Here is a 26,000-nt window from a genome sequence, read left to right as displayed (position 1 = left end):
TAGAGACAATTGAAGCCATTAAACAAAAGCCGTCGGGCAGTTTTGTCACAGACGTGTGCACGTAGTTTTTATACATTCATACGTATGTACATGTGTAAGTGTCAACCCTCTTCTGACACGCGTCCACTTACATAGTCGTATAAGTATCACCCTATTGAAGGTATCCTGCTAAGCGCAATACCTGTGCTGTTGGTGGTAATTTTTTAATTAGAAATCACTGACTCACAGTAGAGCCCATTGAGCTAACTTCTCATGCAACGAAAATGTCGTTTACAGTATGTTGTTGCAAGGGTTTTTAGGTTTGTAGAGGTATTCCCTTTCCTCTTATTGTTTTTCTTTTGCGGAATTTGTGTGAAGTATAACTTCGTCAGTTATGATCTTCTGATCAGCTGATTTATAAATCTAGAAAAAGTTCCATAACAAATATTCACGTTCGGCAATCATTATCGCAAACCACTTAGCAGTTGTTTATCAGTATGCATTATGTTCGGTAACAATGACAAATCGTTTCAGTTGTTTACTAAATGCAGCGCTGACTTTTATTTTACACAGTTTGTTAACTCTGATATTAGTATCATTTGTTTTATCTCCCATTACGTTTTGCGAAATTCGTTAATTTAACCTTGAAGCTTTGACTTAGGCTATGTACCCACTGTAGGCTTTATGCACTCCAAAGTTCATTGCCTGCAAGAAGTGGTTTTGTTTTAAATTTTATATATGTATGTATGTAGCTCTTAGATTGGTGTAGTAAAAATCAATAATTAACTGTGTAAATATTTGCCTGGCTAATTGAAGAAATGGCAATAAAATAAAAAATAAGGTAATAAAATGCACTCATACATACATATCTGTGTACTATACATGTCTATCTTAAATGTTACTTCTGAAGAAATGCGTACACATATTTTGCAAGCGCGAAATAAAAAGTCAAAATTCTTTAAATAAAATTTCAGTTTACATGCCTGTAAATGTACTTTTTTATCATATGATTTTTCCAATTGCATCACGTGCACTAGAGTTCTTGTTTGCCTAACAAAATAGACACACTTATTCAACATTATTTACACTTACCTCCCTCATTGCCGTTATGGCTTATTGCTTACCCATTCGAGTTAATTTAATTTAATTGATAATTCTATACGGTCGGGCAGCAGTCCTAACAAACTTACACACACGTATAATATACAAGAGTATTTTTAGATCCAGATGACTGAAAGTGCTCTATGCTTTAATTATAGTTAGTTGCAGTGAATTCTATTGTAAGCGTTCGCCCAGTGCAAAATCCCTGCCTGGCAAATATGTAGCCTCTTTATGATTGCACAACTAGTGAGACTTTTGTTTTTTATATATATATGTACGAGTAAATAAAGTCAAGTACAATTATTCTCTTTATTTAGTTGGCTTTGAGTCCAGCTGATTGTTTAGTGTCCAATTCAAGAGCGTTCTAATTTGCGCTGAATAAGCTCTTAAATATTGAATTTGAATCATATGTTATATACTAGAAGGTTGCATAATAAATATGTTTGTTTCGAGTGGAATTGTGCCATTGTGTCTGAATGTCTTAATTAAAAATATATGTTCATGCGGTATGAGAGCTTCGAAATTATTTGAATTTCAAATGAATATACAATTACATGCATATATATAAGTACATATATTTGTTTTAATTTTAAATCGAATTCCTTAAGCAATATGTAGGGTTTTCTGAACGCCTAGTTCTAAAAGGAAAACAATATGCATTATAAATTTATACCAAAAAAGATTGTTCATAAAAATGTACTTGATACGTAAGAATTATAAATTTACATACGTATTTAAAGCATACAACAGGTATGTATATTAAATTATGAATCACGTTGGTAGGCGTTCAATAGTCTGCCAATATTGAGTGATTTTTTTGCAGCAACATACATATTATATATATTGATTGATAACACCTACCTCGCTTATGACGTCAAACTAACTTCACTTGTTTGAGTTTGTTAACTGTTCTATTACTTCGCAAAAACAATTTTACATACTTATACATAGCTTATATGATTACAATAACATATCATCATTATCGGTATCATATTTTATTGCGCTGTTTATTTAACGCGTTTGTTAAGTAATAATAAAGTAAATAAACAAAGCTTAGCAAGCGCACGAAGCATTGACGTGCTAAAACAATTAGTAATTAGTACTGAAAGCGTCTGTCGGGCAAGCAGAACATTTGATATGCGACTCGACCAGACAGTTTGGCAGTGCAAAGACTAAAACAAGTAAGCCTCGCAGCATTTAACGTAGTTTCATTTTTTTTTGTTGCGATTTTTTAGGGTTGCTTTTTACGGCACCACTATTGAACGTTTATTTACTTACATTTGCATGTTTATGTGAATTTGGTTTTATAATATTCATAATAAATGACAACAGTTTTATTGCCTTCAAGAAGTCGGGCAAACTGTGTTTGTTATTCAAATGTACTCAGGTAACAATGTCTACTATGAATTGGCCACTTTATGGGTTGGCTAATTTAACGAGCTTAGCATTTAATAGCGCACAGTGAAGAACATTTCAGCCATACATCCTGAATTTATTTATGTATTTTTAAATTAAATGCGTTTTATTAACGCATTGATAAAGTTATCCTCTGGTGAGATCTAGATGACTTGCTTTTGACTTATTAGTTTATTGGCTGCTTATCTGGTGTCGTTTGTTGAACTTATGGCTGGCACGCCTGTTAAGACGCTTTGATTAATGTTTTTTTTTTGTTACTTTTTCTTTTCAAGAATCGGACGATTAAAATTTTGTTTATAATTTTGAGTTTTTAAATAAAATTGCGTAAAAAACGTTTCCTTTTTTAAATTCAAAATTCATTCCTTTTCAACCTGTGAATGTTGACCTTCAAAAGCAAGACAACGTTAAAACACTAGAAAACCACACAACCAAAAGCAAACAAAAATTGTTATATTGTTAGTGGAAATATTAGAAATCTGGCAAAAAAAAGAAACTGTAACAGCAAAACAAACTCCAGTGAGCTAAAGTCAAAGTCACGAACACCAAAAAATGAAAACGGCGAAACGAGCAAGAGTGCTCAATTCGTATTTTTTTTCTGCATCGACTGATTGTTGCCATTAGCATGACTTGCAATTTATATGCATAAGTGCGGAATAGAAACGGTAGACAATTATTAATACATAATAATTATTTTATAAATTAAAACGTAATTTTGTGCGTTATAAAATGCAGAACTATTTCTTCAGGCTTAGAACGAACAGGCTAGATTTTCTTATATACAATAAATGTGACTTTTCATATATTAAACAGAAAGTTTCTCTTTTGCTAAATTTAGTCTACAATTTTTTTTAGATATTTGCTTTTATTTTCTTGCCTTATTTAATCATGTAAAAGAGCGCGCGTGCGGCTTAACATTTGTTAGTTTTTGTCCCGCATAACGTCGACTACTAAATATGGCCATCCCACACGCATAGCATGCTAAAGATGCAATTGAAATTTTCCACAAAATATGCAATAATTTACGCTACCGACTTTGCCATGAAAAAATGTAGAAAACGCGTCATTCTCTATGGATAAACACTTGCTTAGCTTAATAACGCTTGGGCAATTGTTGTTGGCTAGAGCAGCTACATTTTGGCCTGTTGCAAGTAATACAGCAATAGCTTTGGCGTTTATTTATTTGTTTTTGTTATTAATTTACATATATATGTACTTTAATCGACTAATTTCGTGGTTTCTTCTACGCATGCTATCCGCAAAAAAGAGCAAAACATAAACTTTCTTATTAGACCTTTTTTATGTAAATTTATTGTTGGTTTTCACATACCCTAAATAGATGGAGTTGATTTTTGACGCTGTACAATTTCAGATATCACGTCATTCTGTAAATATATTTATAATTTTTCGAAAAGTAAAGCTATTAAACAGTAACAAAAGATGTAGATAAACAACTAAAAAAAATGTTGTCGTTAGACGCAGCAACGAAAAATATTTACTTATTTCTCTGTTTGAGTAAAATCTAGTTGTGGGCGTACTCTCTCCGCCTTTTTTAGCCAATGTAATAATATACAAATAAAAATATACATATCTACATGATATTTGGTATAAAATTTCTGCTTAAGTTGTCTTCTTCATGCATTTTATTTGTTCCAAAATAGAATAACTGTTATATCAAGCATAAAGTTAGCGGAAGTGTATAGTTTTAATAAATGTGTACACTTATGTACTTCTCTCGACCAGTTTACTCAGTTTTGGTAATTTCATTTTGCATGGTTATTCTTTTTTACCAGCTTACGTTTCGTTGTGCTTGGTCAGTATTTTTCCATTAAGTTATCACGTCGAATAACTCAAGCATATGGCTACAGGTATATGTATGTATTTATTAAATGTGTATATATGTATATAAAAAATGATGGTTTTCGGATGATGATGATTGTTCTTATAAACATTTTAGGTTTTCGGCCCGAAATTGACCTAAAAAATTATGGTACCTATTTTATTGCGTTTTTGTGTATTTTTTTTTATGTATACAACTCAGCTTATCGGGTAATACAATTATCTACTAATAATTCAGACATCATATATACATATATGTCTTTTAAATGCAATTGCCGACATTACATCGTTTAAGTACTTTGCTCGATCAGCTTGAAATTATTAATCATCTACTCAATAGTCCGACTCTTTAAGCAGGGATGCCCAACTTATTCCAGCGTGGGAGTACCTCAAAACTTGCGTTTTTTATAACATTTTTCATTGTAGCCAGATCGGAGAAAATAATAATTTTTGTGCATTTAAATTAAAACACCCAACATTTATTACGATTAAAAATTATTATAAGTATATTGGACGTTTAATATATGGATAAAATATTTAGCATAATTCTTTTTTTTATGATTTTATGTTATATTAAAACAATTGAATTTTGAAATTTCAATACTTTGGCTTTCAATACCTAATAAAGTGATTTAAGCTTGTTAGCTCTCAATTAAATGTTTTTAATACTTTTCAATTGAAGATTTATACTATGATGCATAACAATACAAAACATTTCATCAAATACATTTAAATTTCGCACTTTCTTTAATTCTCATTATTTTACATTATTTAGTGATCTTGAACGGCTGCAGTAAATCCCTCCGTTCACAAATATTTCTGGTAGAATTTCAATCTGGCCGTTCCAGTCTTTCCAATTGTGAAACGTCAAAACCTACCCGATTCAGTCAACTGTCAAAGTCGGGTAGGTGAGTTGCTCACTCATTTCCAATGACAGGTGTGTGGGGCATCTCTTTATCTCTGGTTTAAGGTTGACATTGAAATTAGAATGTACCTTTTTAAAATAATAACGGCTGTAAGAAACATACATTACATACATTACATAACATATTTTTGCATGTTTTTTTGTTTCTCTTTTACAATTGTTGTCAAACTGAAACTGCTGCTAATGCTGTTCGGCATTTCAACAAGTTGGAAGGTGGTGCACTGAACTCTTTTAGCATCGTTCATTAGTTGATTGGGAATTTGGTCACTTTCAATTATATTATAAAAAAAATAGATGTATATATACGAGCATATACATCTCAAATATATGTATTTTAGATATGCATATCAATCTATGTTATGAATTTCAATTTATTTTGCTGTTAGTTGAGTCAGGTGACCTTGAATGTCTAAGTTGTTTATTTAAGAGTTATTATTTTTGTTTGTGGCTACTTATTGCGGAAGCTCAGTGGTGATTGGGCAGCATAATTGGTAGAAACAGCCGTGATTCAATATTCACTTCCATCGAATTATGTTATTATATATATGACGTGCTCTTTGTTTTCGTCAAATGATTCAAAATGTTCGTAACAAGTGTTTTGGTAACTCTATCAAATTGCCCTGAATAGTTATTATACGCTTATCAAATTACAAATTATAATTTAAATAAACAGGTAGCGTAGATTACCAATTTGAATGGCATTTGAATGCAGCTCTCTGGCAATGTTGTTTAACCTTTGCTTTCAAAGTCACTGTACTCAGTGTGCTGGTTGTTGCACTCTCGCTGGTTATAAGCAAAGGTCGATCTCGCTTTTGTTTTTTCTTAGTCATTTAAAATGTGTACATAAATAAACTTTATGTGTGCTTAACGACATTTTTAGATTTTAAATGTTTTGCATTAATTTTGGCTTAAAAAACACCTGTGCACACATATTTTTACTGTTAAGGCTTTTAACAAAATTTCTTCTTATGTTGCAGTAAATACTTATTGCGTTTTAAGAAAATTATTTTTGAAATGCAGCTACAAATATTTAAATCGGTATTATATTTGATGATATGCGCTTTGTTAACGTTCAGGGCTGCCATAATTATTAAAATAACACTCGGAAATTTCATTTATTGAAAGTCGTCCTTAACTGCAAACTTTTTGTGACTCGAAGAAAACCCTCCCATCGGCTATTTTAAATGTACCAGTTTGTGAAAAGCTTTGTTATAAATTCTGAAATTTGTATTTCGTATATGTTACTTTAACATTAAACCTAAATATAAGTTTTAATATACATGTGTATGAAGATGTGAGTAGTCAATGACATTTACAGTCAACTGTAAATTTTGTAAAATAACTGGTTATTAAAAAAACTGTACTTACATGCTAAGCATGACAATATAAATATATAGATTGTAATTTTTTCTGAAGTCAAAAATTATTCACGAATATTTGTGGTTTCTTTAAATCTATGCATATTTTATTATAAATGTTCATTCAAATAACTCTGATTCATTTTCTATATTAGCTATTGATATTGACCAACAGCTTGTACCAATAAGAAAATTGAATTCCATTTTATTTGTTTGTTTTCGAGTGTAGGCCTCGTATAAATTATGAATTTTATTATTCAATCAATTTCTTTTATGCTTTTATTTAATTGAATATGAAGTATTGAGAAATCTCATATACTGTGGTGCGTCCATACAGTTGCTTTTGTACGTGCCTTCATTTGCATTTCATCATTTATATTTTCTCCTAGTATTTACTCAACCTTATTGGTCTTATTACGCTGTCTGCTTTGTTTTGTATACAAGCGCTTATACAGACTGACGTATGGATCTGTTTGTGATCGTTTTGCTGCGCACATACATACATACATATGTATGTACATGAAACAAAACAAGTGTATAAATAATAATAAAAATTAGTGAATAAAAGCTGAAATTTTGCGAATATTTCATCATTGTTGAATGGAGTGTTTCAGTAATGTTGCGCTACCACAAATTATTTTTATTGTACATCTGCACAGTCCATCACTACTCAGCGTTTTAGGTTCAATAAATTTGTGCCACAATGGGGAAGCGTGTTAGGCACGTACGCTCAACTCGGTATATTTATGTACTATATGCATGCAGTATGTACGTATGTCGAATGTGTAAGTGCATGCGTGGTTGCAAGCGCTCCAGATAGCACTTAACATCTCACTCTACACCACAATTATCAGCTGGGGCCAGCTGCCTGCTGCCTGCCGAGCGCTGATGCGGTGCTATGCTGCACTTTGCCACAACATCCGTTAGATAAATCATAGCGTGTGATTGACTGCTGCTTGCATACCATATCAAAGCACTATTTTCAATTATATGTATGCTAGTTTTTTATACATCTTTGGTGTAATTTATTTCTATAAAAACAAATATGTGTATATATTTTGATTCGGGCATCTGTTGCCTAACAGCGCACCATGTAAAAGTTCAACAAATGGCTGCCTAGCGCTTTGAACTTTGACTTTGACACCATTGTAGCAGTTTCTGCTTTTTCGTCGTCTGCTTTTTCGTCGTCTGTTTGTTGTATGTAGTATGATTTTTTAATTTGTCGTTTCATTTTTGTTAATTGAATATTTCTGTGCGCCTCAATGTTATTTGCTATTTTGTAATCTGTAATATTTGTATACTATTTTAAAATTTCTGACACATGAAAAACTGTTTTTTTTTTGTTTTTGAAAATATATATGTATGTACATACACACCTACTTGTCACACCCTTAGCTGTATATGTCATTGCCATGGCTTGCATATCCTTGAGAAGAGTATAGTTTGTAAACAAATTTTATATGAAAATCTTAGTGTTTATTTTTGTTGTTTTATTAAAAGTTGAATATTCAGGGTCACTACACCAAGGCCAAGTGTGTAATTTAACATAGCAGTTTTTAAGTTTCTTCACCTTTTATATATACTTTTTTCTCTAAAATGTTTTAAGAGTTAATATTAATATTTTTGTTTTTCTATAAATATTTATATTATATAATTTTTATTTTTTTATGTAGTTTTATTTTAAATTTCCTTATTATAATATTAATTTTCTGCTCTTACTTCATTATTGCCTTCTAAAAAAAATTATTAATTGCTTTTTTATTGCATTTATTCTTCATTATAATTTATGAATTTCACAATTTTATTTTAAAACATTTGTGTTGTTAATTGTAATTAATTATTTTCACAGTTCAATGACACATTAATATTTCAAATATTTTCCATTTCATTACTGCACCACCTTATATATACATAAGTAAATATACCTAGTATAAAATAATCAACCAACATACTTCTTTTCAGCTTTAATAAATGTAGTAATATAGTTATTATTACAAACCCATTAAATTTTATTAAAACTGTTACTAAATTATTTTCTCTTCAATCATTTCCCCCCAAACAGAACGTAAGTTTTCTAGATAAAAAGGATATACAAGTATTTAAAGAGAGAGAGAGAGAGAAGCTAGTGACTACTTCTCTGACGCATATTTTTCTAAAATTCTGTACAAGAATCGAAGTTATTCGAGTACATAAATTGTGTTTCAACACACACATAAACAAATTATTAATAAATAAAATCAAATTAAGAAAGCGCAAGTGTTTATTATCGTAAAAAAGCTGCGAAGCTCACATAATAAATCTAATCGTGCTTTTTGTATCTACTTTAATTCTGTTCAAAGTATTTAATAGTTACTTTGACTACATTTTATTAAAGGGACATATTTTTTATTTAATATAATTTCAAAAATCTTTGAGGGTTTTGTTTGTTTGTTGCTTGCAAATTGTCTATTTTCCTCCATCTAAAAAATAGAGGAAAGGAATTGTACGAAGGTCCCTTGTACGCAAAAGTAGTTCAGCAGCAGCATTTTGAACGTTCTCAGCAACTGTTCTCAGCGTATGCGAGCAGCTCCACTACTGTCATTGTGACCGGTGTGTACGACACAAGTAGCAAGCAATAAATTTTATTTTCGGTCTGTAAGAATAACTAAATTGTGCAGTTTTGCATTCAATTGCAAAGGTAAAAACCACATTACCACATATTATCAAAAGAGAGAGCGGAGAGAGCGTGAAAGTTCCATTTCGTTAAAATTTTTACAAAAAGTGGTTTTTGTGGCGCATTTTAGTTTCTTACTTTGGTGTTTTCTTGGAGAATTTGTAATGTTGCAAGCAAGCGAACTATTTTCGTCTGTAAAGTGTGAAAATTCGAAAGAGAGAAAATTTTAAGCTATAGATTGAGAGAACCCACTCATAGAGAAGACGAGAAATCGCTTTTGTGGTGCTTCTCGTTGATATCGCCATATTCACCTACCACAGAAAAGGTAGTGTAAGCTTAAAATATCAATCCAAATCAAATTCTCCACTTGTGGCTGAAAATAAAATCAAACAAATTTTTTTTTGTTGGCCTATTACCAAAACAACTACGACAATAAGAAGAAGTCAGAGACAAAGGCTAAAGAGACGCGCATTTTTGAGCATTGCAATTTTACAAAAACCAAAACATTTGTAACGTTAATTTCAATCTCTTAAACCAAACAACAAATTCAATTCACAAAACTAGGTACTAGGCCAGCCCTCACAATGTCTGTCCCTGTACGCTACTCTGCTGCCGCCAATTACGCCGTCGTTGATAGTGGTTTGTCAAATACTCTACAACAAGAAGAGCAATACCACCAACACCAACAGCAACAACAACAACAACAGCATCAACAGCAGTTGTATTGTCAATTTGTCGCTAACGTCAACGCCAACGCCAACGCTAACGTCAACGTCAACAACATCAATTTGAGTTTGGGCGAGTGCAATAACTTCGTGAACGGCAATATAAACGGTTTTGACGTGCAGCAGCAGTTGATGCAGCAGCGTTCATCGATGTCGTCGTCGGTTTCGCCAATAACTGGATTACCCGCCAACATCAACAACAACATCAACATCAACCATCACCATCATCATCAGACTTCACCTTTAAACATGGACAATATGAATATCAATAATATTGATGTCCTGCAAGAGGAGGAAGAGGATCATCCGTTGCATTATCATCAGCATCATTTCGATAATCAGTCGGCATGCGAGCAATCGGAATTGCCGTCAAATAGTATGATGGGCGGAGAGACAATGGCGGAAGCTATGAACTCAACGATGTTGGCGGCAGCAGTAGCGAATGGAAGCGGTATTGCAGCAATGCATACTGTGGATTTAGATGTGGATGAGTGGAGGATGTCTGACGAGGGCCGGTATGGGACACCGGGTGCTGCTGGCTTGGAATATCAAAAATATGAGCTAGAACAACAACAACAACAACAACAAACACCTGCTAACATAAACCAACCACTGGAGTCTTCGTTAATGGACAATGATAATAGAAATATGAAGATGAACAACAACGTCAATAAAACTGGCAACAACAGCAGCACTACCAACACCGATCCCAATAGCGCCAATGATGCCCCAAATTCAAATAAGAAGAAGAATGAATTAAACGGTTTGTCATCCGAAGAACTGTATCGTATGTTGAACGAATACAATGTGTTGCAGGATAAATACCACACTGTATTGCTGATGCCGAGAGAATCCAAGGTAAGCTGACAAAACGAAACGCACTGCTCAATTATAATTAAATTTTTATCGCACTATATTGTAATATAAAATGTTATATGCATTTAATAATTTTTTTTTACTCGCCTGCAGCGTGAAGTGACGGCTGGTGGACGTGATGGCTCCGCGTATGTTTTACGTTGCCTTAAAATGTGGTATGAGCTGCCCTCCGATGTGCTATTCTCAGCAATGAGCCTTGTGGATCGCTTCCTTGATCGCATGGCTGTGAAGCCGAAGCATATGGCCTGCATGAGTGTTGCCTCATTTCACTTGGCTATCAGGCAGCTAGGATTAAAACCGATACCCGCGGAAGAATTAGTTACTATTTCACAGGTAAGTTTGTAAAGAGTAAGTGTCACGTAAAGTTTTGCATTATTTATTCAAAATTAAAGTAATTGGTTTTATTGAAAATCAACGAGTATCAAGTATATCAAACTGCTTTTAAGTTATGTTTGATTTTTTCTTGATTTTGAGGCATAAACAGTGAGTAAATATGTAAAACTGTCGTACACAAATCACGAAATGCAGAGTGTAGTGTTTACACAATAATTCTTTAGTTTGAAAATTAATCGAATCCTTTCATTCTGCTTTGTATAGTGTGGTTGCACTGCTGGTGATTTAGAGCGTATGGCTGGTGTTATCGCCAATAAATTGGGCGTTCAAATGGGCACCACCCCGGTCACTGCTGTCACCATTCTGCGCGTTTTCTACGCCCTTTTCCGTAATTTGGCAAAGGAGGTATGCGCTGAATTCTATGAATTCTATCAACGTATGATCAAGTTGGAAGACTTAGAAAATCGTTTGGAAAATTTGCTATGCGATGTCAAGACGACAGTTATAGCACCATCAACATTGGCATTAATACTGATGTGTCTACATTTGGATTTCCATATTAAGGCGTCCTATAAACGCGAACGGCCCGAATTAAAACCCGTATTCGAGTATATACTTTTCCTGCAGCAATATTTGCGGGTGAGTTATTGTGCGTTTATGTCTGCAAACAATAGAAATTATATTATTAAATATTGCAAATTCTTGTTAATATGTACGTGTGTTTATTAATTAAAAATTGTATAAAAAATTATTTCAGATTCCCGATCGCGTATTCAGCTGTGGCTTTTCCATTGTGGCTGAGATCCTGTCTCACTACAATGGTCAAAATAAGCAGCCCTACAAGCAACGCTTGGTTTGGAAATTGTCCAGCCGTACACTGAAAGTATTGCGTCCAACCAATCGTTTTTCAACGGATCTACCCACCATCGATGAAGGCCAAGCGAATGTCATGGATGAGGGCTGTCGTTCAAGGTGAGTTTGAACACTTAAACTAATTGCATTTTTTTTAAAGAAAATAGTGTCAACATTCAATCATTTTATAAAGCATTTCGTTTCTAATTAATAGTTTATGGCGCATATTTTATTATGCCATAATACTTAAGCAAAGTAATTTTGGTTCTAAAATGTCTCTACTAAGATTACAATTATAATTTATGTAACATTATTTATTGTTTCATAAATTTCGCTGTACGTAAGTCTGTATATTTTTAGAACAAATAAGTTCTCTACGTTTACTTTTGATCAATCTTGAAAAACAAATTCATTTAAGCATCTATTCCCATGTCGATGCGATTATATAAGCAAATGACACTTTCAGGAATACAAGTCAAAAATATATGGGGGGAACATACATAGTTACATATGCATGTTTACTTAAAAAGCTTATACGCACTCATTGTTTATTGTTGTTGGCGCGTGTAGCTTCGCACTCACATATGCAAATCTATATAGCCAACAAGCCATACATAAATATGTATAAACGAAAATATTTACATAAGTATTTGCGACTTGTAGTATGTAGTGCGCAGAATATACATATACATATATATATGTATTGCCTGTATGTTCGCTTATGTATGGTAAAAGTTCAAAACATATGCTTTAACCGAAATACTTATATATGTATGTACGTACTATGCACATGTAGCTTGTTTGTTGTTTGATGTGCTATTTTTTAGTTCATTATCTGCCAAATACACACTTCGTTCGTTGTTTATTACTTTTGGCTGGCAGGGAGATAAAATATAGAAAGTTATGCAAAAAAAAAAAAAAACATTCAAAAGTAAAAATAATAAACTTATATTGGAAAAATGTTCTAGAAATTTTGGTCTTTACGCGTCAGACAGCTTTTCCAAGTATGTTTGTTGGTTCATAAGCAATGCTTTTATATTTTTGACATAAGTGTATTTTCTTTAATACTAATAATGTATTTTTCATTAATACTTTACGTATATGAGTAAGAAAGTTGTCGTTTTTGCATAGAAGTTCATTGCACCTAAATTGGTCATGTGAAATTCCTAAAGTATAATGGTGTGATGTCCATAATCTAAAGAGTATAACTTATCAATTGTTTATCAAAAAAGTCTGATCAATATTGTTTATTAGTATATAAGTATTTATACAGCATAAAGCATAAACCAATCAAGATATTTGTTTAGATTTTCCTATAAATTTAACAATTTTAATTTTCTTTTTACAGAACTGAAAGCATTAGCTCTGAGGAGGAGGAGGACTGGCCCACTTCACCCATTATTCCGATCTTTGAACAGTGTTAGTACAGTACACGCGCATAAGAGGTTGCGATCAGAACATCAGATTTTTGCTTACGAACTCAACAAATAACTGCAGGATATTTTTTTTCGGTTAGAGAGTTGGAGTAGAGGAGTACGCAAAAAAAAGGGGAAAAGCAAAAGATATTGTTTCACATGGAGGCGCATTGTTGTTGAACGAATTGCAATTAAGAGATTACAATGAAATGCAATACGATGTTGAAAAGCTCGAGAGCAGCAACATGAGTTAGTAAAGCAACAACACCAACAACATATCCTGCATAAAAGCAAGAAACAAGAGATATTTTGCTTTTTGAAAAGAAAAAAATATTTATAGTAAACAACAAGGAGTAAATGTCAAATCCGTAAGCGAGGAATCAACAGTTTTAAAGGAGAACAAAAATTATCAAAATAATAATATATATTTTTTTTTAAACTATAACACCCAGCTCCCGACTCTGCGATGTGTGTATATTTTGCTATGCATCATAATTACGAAAGAATTCTTATTTGTTTTAGTATATGTATATACGTACGATAGTAGAAATGTTTAGAGAGGAAAAACAAAAACAAAAAATATGTGGGTTAGAAGGCGCATATGTAAGACCACGACCAGTGAGACATATAGAAAGGTGCGTATATATAGGGAAGATGTTTAATTCTATTTCGAAACTTAAGAAAAAAAAAAACAAAAACAAAAAAATTTAAAAACATAAATATGAAAAAAAAAATCAAAAAGCAAACAAAAAAAAAAACTAAATAAATGTTGCGGACCATCATACCAAGGATTGATGCCGTTCCGATGCATTTTTTTCAAGGAACCGTAGAAGTGAGTAGTGAAAAATTCTTGGCAGAATAAAAATTCACAGCGAATCCTTCGAAAATATTTCGTTTTAAACGAACTAATTAAGATAACACCTTGTACATTTGTTAAGTATTTCAGTTGTACGGATCATGCTAAAAGTATTGCGCATGCGCGCACAACGGAAATGCCTACAAATTGCTGTTGATGAGATGAGCATGTGTCTTATTCCATCAAGACATTGCATTTGGGTTCGCTCACACAAAAAATATTCCAAAACATTTATAAAGAAAACAAAAAGTTTATAAAAAAAAAACCCAAAACAAAAAAATTATTTACTTATAATTAATAATTACGAAAAATTACTACAATCAATATCAATTATGTCATGTCAACCCGTTTGTTTGTATTATTCTTTAATTATAGTACTTTGTTAAATTATTTCTGGTAAAAAACAAAAAACAAAAAAACTAATATTCAAAAGCTTAAAATAAAAAATTTAAAAAGAAAATAGACAAAAAAAAAATTCAATTAGATTATACAAAATGCAAAAAAAAACATATATATCACCACTACAATAATTAGTATATACTGTAATGTTATCTTTGTATACAATGAAAATATCATAACAAAATAATTAAAAACGCAAACGATATGATACAATTAAAATAAACGTTTTATTCCAAATTTTCTTTAGTTCTATTTACGTAACACCAAATTTGTAGTAAGAAGTACACAAAACAAGAGAACAACAAAAAATTTAAAAAAGTACAAAAATATTTTATTCTAAAATTCGAAAAACAACTATAAAATAATTTAAGCAAAATTCTCAACAAAAAATTGTAAATTTAAATTTGATTAAGACGCGCTAAACTTTAAGTATATAAGCTGATTTTAAGAACGTTCACATTGACACTTGCTCGTTAAGATTAAAACCAAAAAACAGTTAAATCAAAGCATACATTGTGTCTTAAAGGTGTCAAGAATGTGAAAAAAAATTGTACTGCCACGTTCTTGTAACAAAATTTTTAATTCGCCACATAATTGACACAATACATAACAACAGCAGCAAGCATTTTGATAATTTCGAAGCTTCGACGAATTTCGAACAATCATAAAGATATGCAAAACAAATAGACAAACACACAAATATAAATACGGTATGATATAAAAAGATATTCAGTTTTTTTTGGCAAAATTAAAACTATTGAACATTTAAATGGCAACAGTTAGCATTTCGTAAAATCACTTTCGATTGAAATGTGAATGTGTTTATTCGAAATGGATAAATACAGAAACGCTTTCGAGTCGAAGTGAGGTGTACCGAATACACACTCTCTTCGTCTCAAGCGCCTATGCCTTTTTCGTAAGAAGCATAGAAAATATTGCGCAATCGACAATTTTCGTTTTCTTTTGTCGGCTCATTTTGGCTGACAGAACTAAGTGAACACAATGCCAGGCATTGTATTTTAGTAGTGCTACTCAGAGCGCACGCTCATAGTTACTAAATTGAGCGAGGAAACGAGCGAGTTACACTTAGTCAAAAAAGACTGAAGTTTTCAAAGTAAAAGGCAAGCAGTGCAAGCCACGTTTAATTTCTCACATTCAACATGTTTGGAAGATGCACGTAGTTTGTGTAAATTTCTCAATTTATTTGTTTTATTTTCATGCTCAAAATTGCTTATAACATTCACATGTTGTCCTCGAATTAAATTCAATGGAGTGATTTTTTTTTTATTATTATTATTTTTGTTTTGTATTCAAAGTTTTTTTAGAATATCTTTTTTGTTAATAATTTTATTGCTAATATTTAAGTATGAACAAACAAACCTATTGCAAACAAGCAGAGATTTACAACTTGTAGCAAGTTGTTGGTGGGAGTTTTGAAATTCAATTTTCGCTTCAACACACATATTTTATTTAAGTGTAAGCAAAAGTTTTCCCAATTTTGATATTTGCCAAAAGCAACAACTAAATATTATTTAGGACATTAATTTCATTGATTATTTGCGAAATACAAACACATACAAAAACAAAAAGCGAAATTAACAAAATGTAAGCAGCTTTCAGCTTTTTTCTTAAATACTTTTAAGTATTTGTATTAAATCATTTTTAGTGTAAGCTATTTTAATCATAATATTTTACTTGAATGAAATTATGATGCATACAATCCAAAAGAATATACACTAAAGTGGAAACTTAAAAAGTATTGCAAAACAACATAAAACTAATTGTTAGTTGTACGTACGCAGGACCTGTTTTAAACTAAAACTACATTAAGGCAACAAACAACAAATATACATCTTATAATTAAGTATACCTTAATATGCGTGTAGTGAGTGCTCACGGGCAATCAAAGGAGTAAACAGCAAATTTCAACTGTATACAATTTTAAGTTTTTGCCAAACCATTTTTGAAATGTTTCGAATGATTTTATTTTTATTTATTACTATTTTTGCATAGCCTTTAATTATTATTATTATTTTTTTTTTTGTTTTGTTTTTAAACAGTAGGCTGTAAAATACAGTAATTATATGCAAATGTTGCAAAAAGCCTGCGTAAGAGCATTTTGTAAGCAAACATAACAATTGGAAATGATCAAAATTGTATATGAATGAAAATAAATATGTGTAATTGGCATTTTTGCGAGTCATTTTTGATTTGCTAAAATAAAATTTTCCTAATGCCAATAACAAATTAACTAAAACACAAAAAAAAAAAAAATTGATTTTCATTCGAAGAAAAATGTTAAATTTAAATTTCTTACAGCTAATAGCTCTTCTGCAGTGACTAAATAATGGTACAACACAGTTTCTGCTTATGTAAGTGACTTGTTGCTTGGTCTGTACACTTTGTCAGAACGCGGGATATCTTCTATTGGTCCGTCTGATGCAAGCTGCGCTGGCAACCAAAGTGAGTACATGTAACTCGTACGCAAGGACATTAAGTAAGTACAATGCGCTGAACCTGACACGAATATATATACCATACATATACGTATATATGCACCAACTTTCAGTGCTGTTAACTTCATTTTACAAACATAAAGTGTTTGTACAAATATTTTAATATTAGAGTTTCTTGAAAGACTGCCAACCGGAGACCGTAATGATTATAAGTTATATTTTAAAAAACCACGTAATTATGATTATACATTGGTTTTACGATTTTCTTCACCGGTAATGATTAATTTCGATTTATTTTACAAAAAATCTAGATAAAAATTAATTTTCAAGTCAAAAGTTAGTTTTAGTTTGAGCAAAAAAAACCAAAAAAAAAAACAATAAAAATAAAAAATCACAATTAAGGGACCTAAAAAACCTGAGACCATAAATAAGTTTTATCTTGAGCAAAAAATAAAAATTTATAATCATTATAAAAATAAAAATTAATAATCATTATTATAAAAATAAAAATTAATAATCATTATTATAAAAATAAAAATTAATAATCATTATTTTTTATTTTTATTTTTGCTCAAAAATAATAAATATTTGTGACTTAATTTTTGGCCCAAAAAATAATAATTTCAAAATAATCATCAATAATGAATATTTGTGATTTTTATTGTTTTTGCCCAAAAATAATAATTTCAAAATAATTATTATCGGTGAAGAAAATCATAACAAATAAAAACAAACCTCATGCAAATGCTAAGTTCGTCGAAAAATGATAACACGACGTTATCTGTTTTATCGTATGTCGATTTTAAGTGTTTGATTTTTTCATTTAAAAATCGCAACAATAATCATTATTTTCGGTCTCTACTGCCAATACATTTTCATATAAAAATTCGGTTATAACATTTATTTCTTAAGAGAAATGATGCACACATCGATTTGCGTTTATTATTTAAAACATTTTCATACAAGTATTCAAAAATGAATAATAATTCTTAAATGATTTTTGCTTATCGATTTTGACTTTTGTTTTGCCAACTTAAAATATATATTTTACTTCAATTGCTCATAAAAGGGGAAAGCAGAATTTTGCAAGCGTTGTTATTTTGTATTATATAATATGTGTATTTGAGAAAATCATTTTTAACTAATATTAACGCAAAGCCTTTGCATTGAAAATAACTTCAATTGAACCAAACAAAAAAATCATTGTATCAAATATCAAACATATTGTTAGAATTTGTGATGTAGTAAAGACATAAATATTTTATAGTGGCAATGTTAATGTTTAAAATGGTGATATTAAAACGTAAATAAGCTACCAACCGAACCACTAAATACCATCAACAATGATAACATTTCAAGCTAATATATTTTTAGCAAAAAATTTTACAAAAATCTGTTAAATATGTAATAATTTGTAGTGGAAGTATTTTAATAAGCAGCTGAGCACATTTTTAAAAGCATATAAAATTTAATATATTGCTTTTGTTATTGGTTTTTAAGTACGAGTACGCACATACCAATTTTTCGAATGTAGCAAAATCTTTTATCGTAGCCATATACAGACATACATAATTAAGATCAAAATGACTTTACTCCTGGCCTTAATTGCCAAACAATTAGTAAAATTATACAGAAAAATGTAGATTATTAACTACATATGTATGTATGTGAAGTATTCGCTATATTGGCCAGCTTACAGTTATTTTAAAATGAATGTATTCATATGCCACATATTTTGTGTAATGTGTAAATGTGTTTTATTTTAAGTGATTAATTTATTTAAGGCATTTTGCTTTTCACGCATAGCATTTCATGTGCAAACATTTTAAGATTTTAATTAAAGCTTGCATTAAGCGAAGTTAACTCATAAAAAAGCATTGCGAATTATACGCAAAGATTTATTTATTTTAGTAGCACGATACTGTTAGGAAAGTGTGTTTGTATTTGTGTGTTTTACTTATTGTCGAAAATCATAAAAAATATAAAACAAAATGAATTAAAACTACTTTTTAAATAATAAAAAATCCGATTTATAAGCGCAAATAAAACAAAAACAAAACAGAAAGCGTATGAAGTATATATACATACTTAAACTAAGAAGAATTCTTTGGTATTTATAATATATAATATATTTATTCCAAATGAGACTTTGTTAAATTAAGTAATAACAATAAATTTAAAATAAAAAATATACAATTTGTGTGCATAAATACATGTATATATACAATATAAAACGGTGAAAATAAAATGCAAAGATCGTTCATCCTTTTCTTACTTACATATAGTCTTCAGATTTTTGCAATATACATATATACTTACATATATTATTTTATATGTATATTGCGCAATTAGCGTACTGTTCATCGTGAAATCACCGATTAAATACCTGAAACAGCAAATATATAAAGCGTGTAATATTAAACAAATTTCCTGTATGCTTTTTCGTAAGCTGTACATAATACTCGAAACTTTAACCGATAGAATTCGGCTGCACCGAAGCTATAATATCCTTTAAAGGTGCATATTTTATAGCAACTAGCCAGCAATTTGCACCCAAAGGAGAAGATTTTAAGTAGTTTTTTCTAGCCACGTTAGTTCTTATAAAAATACCTCCAAGTCGAACTGAGGTTACTTAACAATGAAAAAAGATATGCGCACCTATTCCCGTTGTCGTAGTCCTTTTAAAGCGAAATAAGAACGACTATTTGACTCCTGTTGGCGTTATCGACATTTATCGAAATAAATTCGTATTCTCCATTTTGAAAAGAATATATGGTAACAGTATTTCCTTGTCGTTGTAGTAATTGAGAGCGAGATAGAAACGAGCGCGTTTATTTCAAATTAAAATAAAAATGAAAATTACTAACACGAAGCAGTTTGAAATTTTAGTGTCCGAAATGGAAAAATATCTTTTGTATGCAGAAGGTTTAATAAACTGAATTTCGATATTTTTTGAAGGGATATTTCGAAAAAACCTAATTCATTTGCGTCTCCACGTCGCACCGGAGACGGTTGACATATGTAAAGTAAATAAAATTTGTAAAATTGCATTTTTATATATATGAGTGTAATATCTGCAATGACGGACGCAGAAAGTCGAGCCGAGCGCAAAGCTGACTTTTGCTTCGTTGTGGAAATATGAATTGTCAAGCAAAGCGAGGAAAGTTGTATGTGAATCGGGCATTGCTTCCTATGCTAAATTTAAAAATTGATTCTCGGTTTTTATATGCATTATTTTCATAAGATAGGAGGATAGAAATTTAATTTTTTATTTTCTTTTCACTCTCTCTCTCTTTCCTTTTCAGCCTTTCTTTTCTGTAGTTTCGTGCATTTTATTTACTTTGTTTGTAAATTAAATTATTTGTTAAATAAAATTTGTTTTGACTGTGTTTTAATTTCTGCAGATTTACAACTCTTCTTACTTTGTGCACTTGACAACTTTTGTTAAGTTAATTTTAACAATTTATCTCTTAAAATATTTTTTGTTATACTGTGGCCGTTTGATCAAATATAAACCTTCAGAATGCAACACTTTCCCACACGTATGGTGAATAAAATAATGTGAACAGAAACAGCTGATTTCTGCTTGTTTGCTGTTGCCTACACAATTTTGGTATGAGTAAGAGCTCTTGGTATTCGACTAATCGACTAACCGCATTAACCGGATAGTTCATTATTCAAATAATATTATTCGGTTTGCACTATCCGCATAGTCGTAAGTTGTCGACTTTTCGGTTAAACGTTCGTAGTCAATTATTCAAATAGTAAGCGTTCATTCAAACAACAATAAGGCAAAACCCAAAGGCTGCTTGGATTTCAAACAATTTTCATTTACTAAAACACTCGCAGTAGAGCAACTATTCTAAAAGTCGCAGTTGAACGACTATTCGAATAGTACTGTTCTGTTTGTATTCGTACGAACGGTTACAAACGTATCGAATAATCAGCCCTAGTATGAACCGTACTTAAAGAATGTTACGTATACGCCTCAATCACAATTGTATATCATATAAAAAGGTGATTAGGCTTGGCAAGAGATGGTGTAGTGGGGTTGGATTGAACATCAACTCCTACAAAAGCAATCCTAGTGAGCAATCGTATCGCCATGAAATCCTGGGGCTGCAACCCAAGGATTATTAGTTAGATGTACACTATGTTCGTGAGATCGATTATTACATATGGGGCGATGGCTTGGGCTTCAAAAGCATCGCAAATTTCGGTAGGACTTCAACTATCGGAGCTGCAACGACTTGCCTGCAATTGCGCGTTGGGTGCAATCCACTAGAAGTGATGCTGGGTCTTACTCCGCTACATATGTAATCAATCAAGCAGCCGAACATAAAATGCTTCAAATGACGGCAGAATTGTTTGTCAGAGGGAATCTCGTCCCGGCAGATGAAGGCCCTAAGTGATGAAATACCATTAGCTCTTCCTCCATGGGACAGCATTACCAGAATAGTAAATTTCACTAGGAAGTTTAAAGCTACCATTGGCAGTAAGGCGGAATAAAATGATTGCACGCTCGACAGCCGTCCAAGTTCCTGAACTTACTTGTATAATCATCAGTTTGATAAATTTAAAATACTGAATAAAGTCTAATAACGTTTACAATGATTTCCGCTATTTTAGCTTTTTTTTTATTGGAAGAAAAAAGAAACGAAAGAATTAAAAGGAAGATATTAAGGGATCACAATAATCCACTTGATGCACCGGGGGAGTCGCATGTGAAACTTTTCTTGCATTTACTTGTAGTTTTGTATACATGCAAACTTTACAGATTTATATCACGTTATCGATTGAATAAAGTCGCATTTGGGAGTTAAATTACATTTATTACGTTTGGTAGGTAGAGTGGCTGTCTTTTGACACACCTAGGCCGATTGTGATACCCCCGACACTATGGTTTTCCCACTCTTTTGGCTCCTCTCTGAACCACCTCGTACTTCTGATGAACTTCATCAGTGAGACTAGTTTTATACGTTTGGTAAATCCTCTTAAAATATCTCTATTTTTTCCATAAACTCAATAATTATGACATTTCGTGTTTTATTCCTATGTTTTTCCCTATAGAAATAATGATAAATTAAATCGTAAAAATAATATAAATTATTTTCTTAACTTACATTTCAAATCTGTCAGCGAATATCCTCTTGCTTTGTTTGTGAAAACAAAACCGATATAATTTCTGTTTCGAGCGTCAAACCGATAATATTTGAATTTATGACACCTACTAAATTTTTTTTATCGGTTTCAATTTTGATTCTAACAACTATCAAATTCTACAACACCCCTGAATGTGTTTAATGACCACTCCGGGTCCAATTTGGTATAAATATTTTTAAGCTAAATTTGTAATTTAGTATTTTACATATACAATGCATTTATTTACGAGTTCACCAAGCTGATAAACGCTAATACCTAATTTTCCCTATTTTTATATACATAAGCCTTCGTTTCAAATTGCATTGAACTACTATTGAATGACTGGATGATTAATAGTCTATAGCACAAGTGAAGTCTCACATTGGGGTACTCCGATGGTTTACGCACCTTTAAATGGCGTGCGACACGCACTTAAAACACATAAAAATGTTACAAAACCTGTAAGGATGCGCGAAGTTCGGGCGGAACAGAACATTTTATACTCACGCAATTTGCGAAGCTGTAAGGCGGGGAAATATTTTCAGGTATGGGGGTTAGACCAAGGTAAATACCGATTTCATCATATTAAGCGCCAAATTGCATTATCTTTAAGAAAACATGTTCACTTAATTTCATTAAAATATAACCTATATTAACTACTATAAATGGTATAAAATCCTCCAGAAAATAATCGAAAATTACAATTTTGGTGTCAGGTTAAGGTTTGGATTGCTTGCATTTACCTTGAGCATTAAATGTTCGAGAACATGTTTTGAGCTCATCTTATTAAGATAAGGCAAAATTCGAACGATTTATTCGTCATAAAGACCACTAAAATAAGCGATTTCATTATATTTAGTATATGGGCATTGGTCTATGAGTTAGACTGAATTCTACATTTTCGACAACTACATAAAGTATTTCAAAGATGATACGTTCATTTTTCTTGGTCCAGATATGTAACTCACATATTAACCGATATATGCGGTATAAAGTCAATGGGAAGTTTACTCACATTTACATTATGTGAGCAGTTGTGGGTGGATTTGTCCTCAGAAAGTTCGGTTGATATGTAAATATATATAGTATATTCGGGCACAAAGCTATTATACTCGGTGCAACAGGATGCGACAGTATAAATATATACAATATAATATATAAAGAATTACGTATTTACATGCTAAAATACTGCTGATTCCATTGGCCACAAAAACACTAAAAAGTGTTGGAGGCGTTTGCACTAAACGCAGCGATCAGAGCGTATGTCCATATGATTCATGCAAGAAGCCAAAAAACCAACGGAAACTTCACACGACCGTGGGGCACTGAAACAACGCGCGACATCGTCGTGGCCTACTTAAAATGTTAATTTTTACAGTTCATACTTTTTGTTGTTAGTTTTGCTTAAATTTTTTATTATTTCATATTCATATTAATTTTTATTTATATTTCTTCTTTTTTTTTTGTTTTGCCACCAAAACCAAAAATAAAAACTCAGTCACTGAGTTAGAGGCAAACACTTTTGCTACTGTCAATATTTTTTAATGGTAAATGTGTTTTTTTTTATTATTTAATGTTGACTTATAATAATAAGAAATAAATAGAATTGGTTTTGGTAATTCATCTTGACCAGATTTTTCGGGGAAAACGGCCTTGAGTTAGGTGATTTTGTCAGGCTGTTGTGTGGTTTTTACTAAATAATTGGTATATGCATACTTGAACTGGTGTTGCCTAGTAAACATAGCCCAAAAATTTAAAAATAAAATTTAATTACAAGACTTTGAAATAATATGTAATTCCAATGAATAATATGCATAAATTTGGTGGAAAATTAGCATTTCTGAGTCAATTTATGTTGCATATCTCTTTCTCATTGAGTTTCATATTTATAATGCTAAAAGTGAATCAGAATAGTCCGCTTAAATCAAGTTGGTTTCAATTATAAACTATAAGAGGTTCTTTTCCAACGTATTGAGAGATTCTTTCAGATTTTGATTTTACAACTCCGTAGGGCAACTGACAATACAATTTGACAGCTTCAGAGTTGCTGGGTATATATCCACTCCTATGAGATACCAACATTAGATTCATATTAAATTTTTCTCTGGGGTGCTGCAAGTTTCTTTTCCAAGCGTAATGGCATCCCTGCAGATGCCAAAAGTTAATATTGGGTTTGTGTATTAAGCTTGGATTTTTATCCTTATCCCCAGTAAATTTTTGCTGTTTTGAACAGACCTTCCGCTAGGAAATTTTGTGCCTTCAAATAGAAACATTTTTATCAAGTGTTACTATAACTGTGCTGTGAACAGTAAACTGCGTCAGTCTATAAAATAAAATTCAAAATATGAAACTGTTTAGCAATTTAAAAAGTAAAATTAGTCGGCTTTGGAAATTCCAATAATTGTGGAATTCTTACCTTCAAGCTGCAACGATTTGTGTATATGTGGGTGGTCATGTGTGATCGCACGATAAACCAAAATACGCGCAATTTTAAGCAAACCGAATTTCCCCACTTAATTGTGCAATGTTATAAACATTGTATGTTAGATGTACATATCTACATATAATGTATATATTGTACTTATATCTACAACTAATGGCCGTGAAAATGCTCGAGCAGAGGGTGAAGGTAGGTCACACAGGCAATGGGTGTAATTAAAGTAAGCCATGCAGCAGAAAGTGAAGCGCTAATTTTTTATATACATACGTACGAATGTGAAGTTGGAGTTGCATGTAAACTTTTTTGTATATGTATGCGTGTGTATGAATTTGGTTATTGAAAATTGGTTGAATTGGTTTTTACACGACAAAATTATTCAAAGATGCTACAGAAATAACACACGTATGCAACAATTTGTCAACCTGCATTGTGTTGTCGACTAATTGGCAGTGGCAGCTTACAAAAGTCAACTTACAAAGGCGCTAAAATGTGAGCTCGAGCAGCCAAAGCTAATGAATGGAAAATAAATTAACAAAAGTGAGAGAAAAACTGACAATGAAGATAGCGCGACATATTACATACATGCATTTAATATACATATATATATATAAAAAGGGTGATCTATTTCGAGGTTACCTACTTTTTTTAAGAAAAACAAATTCTAATTTAATGGGAAATGTTTATTATCATTCAAAAGTACATTATTTGGCATTTATTTTTTAAAGATTATTTCTTTCAAATCTTCTTGGAACTTTTCAAGAGCCCATGAAGCAAAGCGCTGTCGCTTGGGAAGGTCAAGCGGCTTCAGTTCTTGCACAAGCTGTATTTTGTACGCTTGCAATTAAGGACCTCAACGTTAAATGCACCGAGTCGTTCCATACGTCAGTTCGAGTTACTGCATACGGCGCCGAATCGACTCTCCACGGTCTTCGTGTACACGCTCAGCTACGGTCGCTATATTTTCTTCACGGCGTGCTGGACGTGGTCTATTCGTTCGAATATTATCCAATAATGCATGATGGTGATGGTGTTGCGAATAGTACGTCGAGACACGATTCACGCATGATCTGTCAAAAAAAAAAGGCTTGTAAAAAAAGCACCGCTACTTGTATCACCCGTTATATAGGTATACATATAATATATTTATAAGCTCTTTGCACTTAATACTATTGTAACGGTGGCAGCTTGAAAATGTCGCTGAGCAAGTTCGTGTTGCGATTACTCTCACCCTCTGTGCG

At 31.7% G+C, this 26,000-nt stretch overlaps 1 protein-coding gene across 2 annotated transcripts in view; it reads left to right on the top strand.

Annotated features, from left to right (window-relative positions):
• The window catches only part of CycG (cyclin G), a 29,676-nt gene extending 10,218 nt beyond the window's left edge, over positions 1–19,458 (top strand). For both annotated transcript variants that reach the window (XM_014233398.3, XM_070111577.1), the window contains exons 2-6: positions 9,833–10,851; positions 10,963–11,202; positions 11,467–11,841; positions 11,960–12,174; positions 13,403–19,458. In XM_014233398.3, the coding sequence (XP_014088873.3) occupies positions 9,853–10,851; positions 10,963–11,202; positions 11,467–11,841; positions 11,960–12,174; positions 13,403–13,478 (1,905 nt within the window). In that variant the 5' untranslated portion in view covers positions 9,833–9,852 and the 3' untranslated portion in view covers positions 13,479–19,458. The remainder of the gene's footprint in view (positions 1–9,832; positions 10,852–10,962; positions 11,203–11,466; positions 11,842–11,959; positions 12,175–13,402) is intronic.
• The last annotated feature ends 6,542 nt before the right edge of the window (positions 19,459–26,000 follow it).

Source organism: Bactrocera oleae, chromosome 2 (assembly GCF_042242935.1).
Source record: "Bactrocera oleae isolate idBacOlea1 chromosome 2, idBacOlea1, whole genome shotgun sequence".
NCBI classification, from domain to species: Eukaryota; Metazoa; Arthropoda; class Insecta; order Diptera; family Tephritidae; genus Bactrocera; species Bactrocera oleae.
This window is presented reverse-complemented; position numbering and strand designations above follow the sequence as displayed.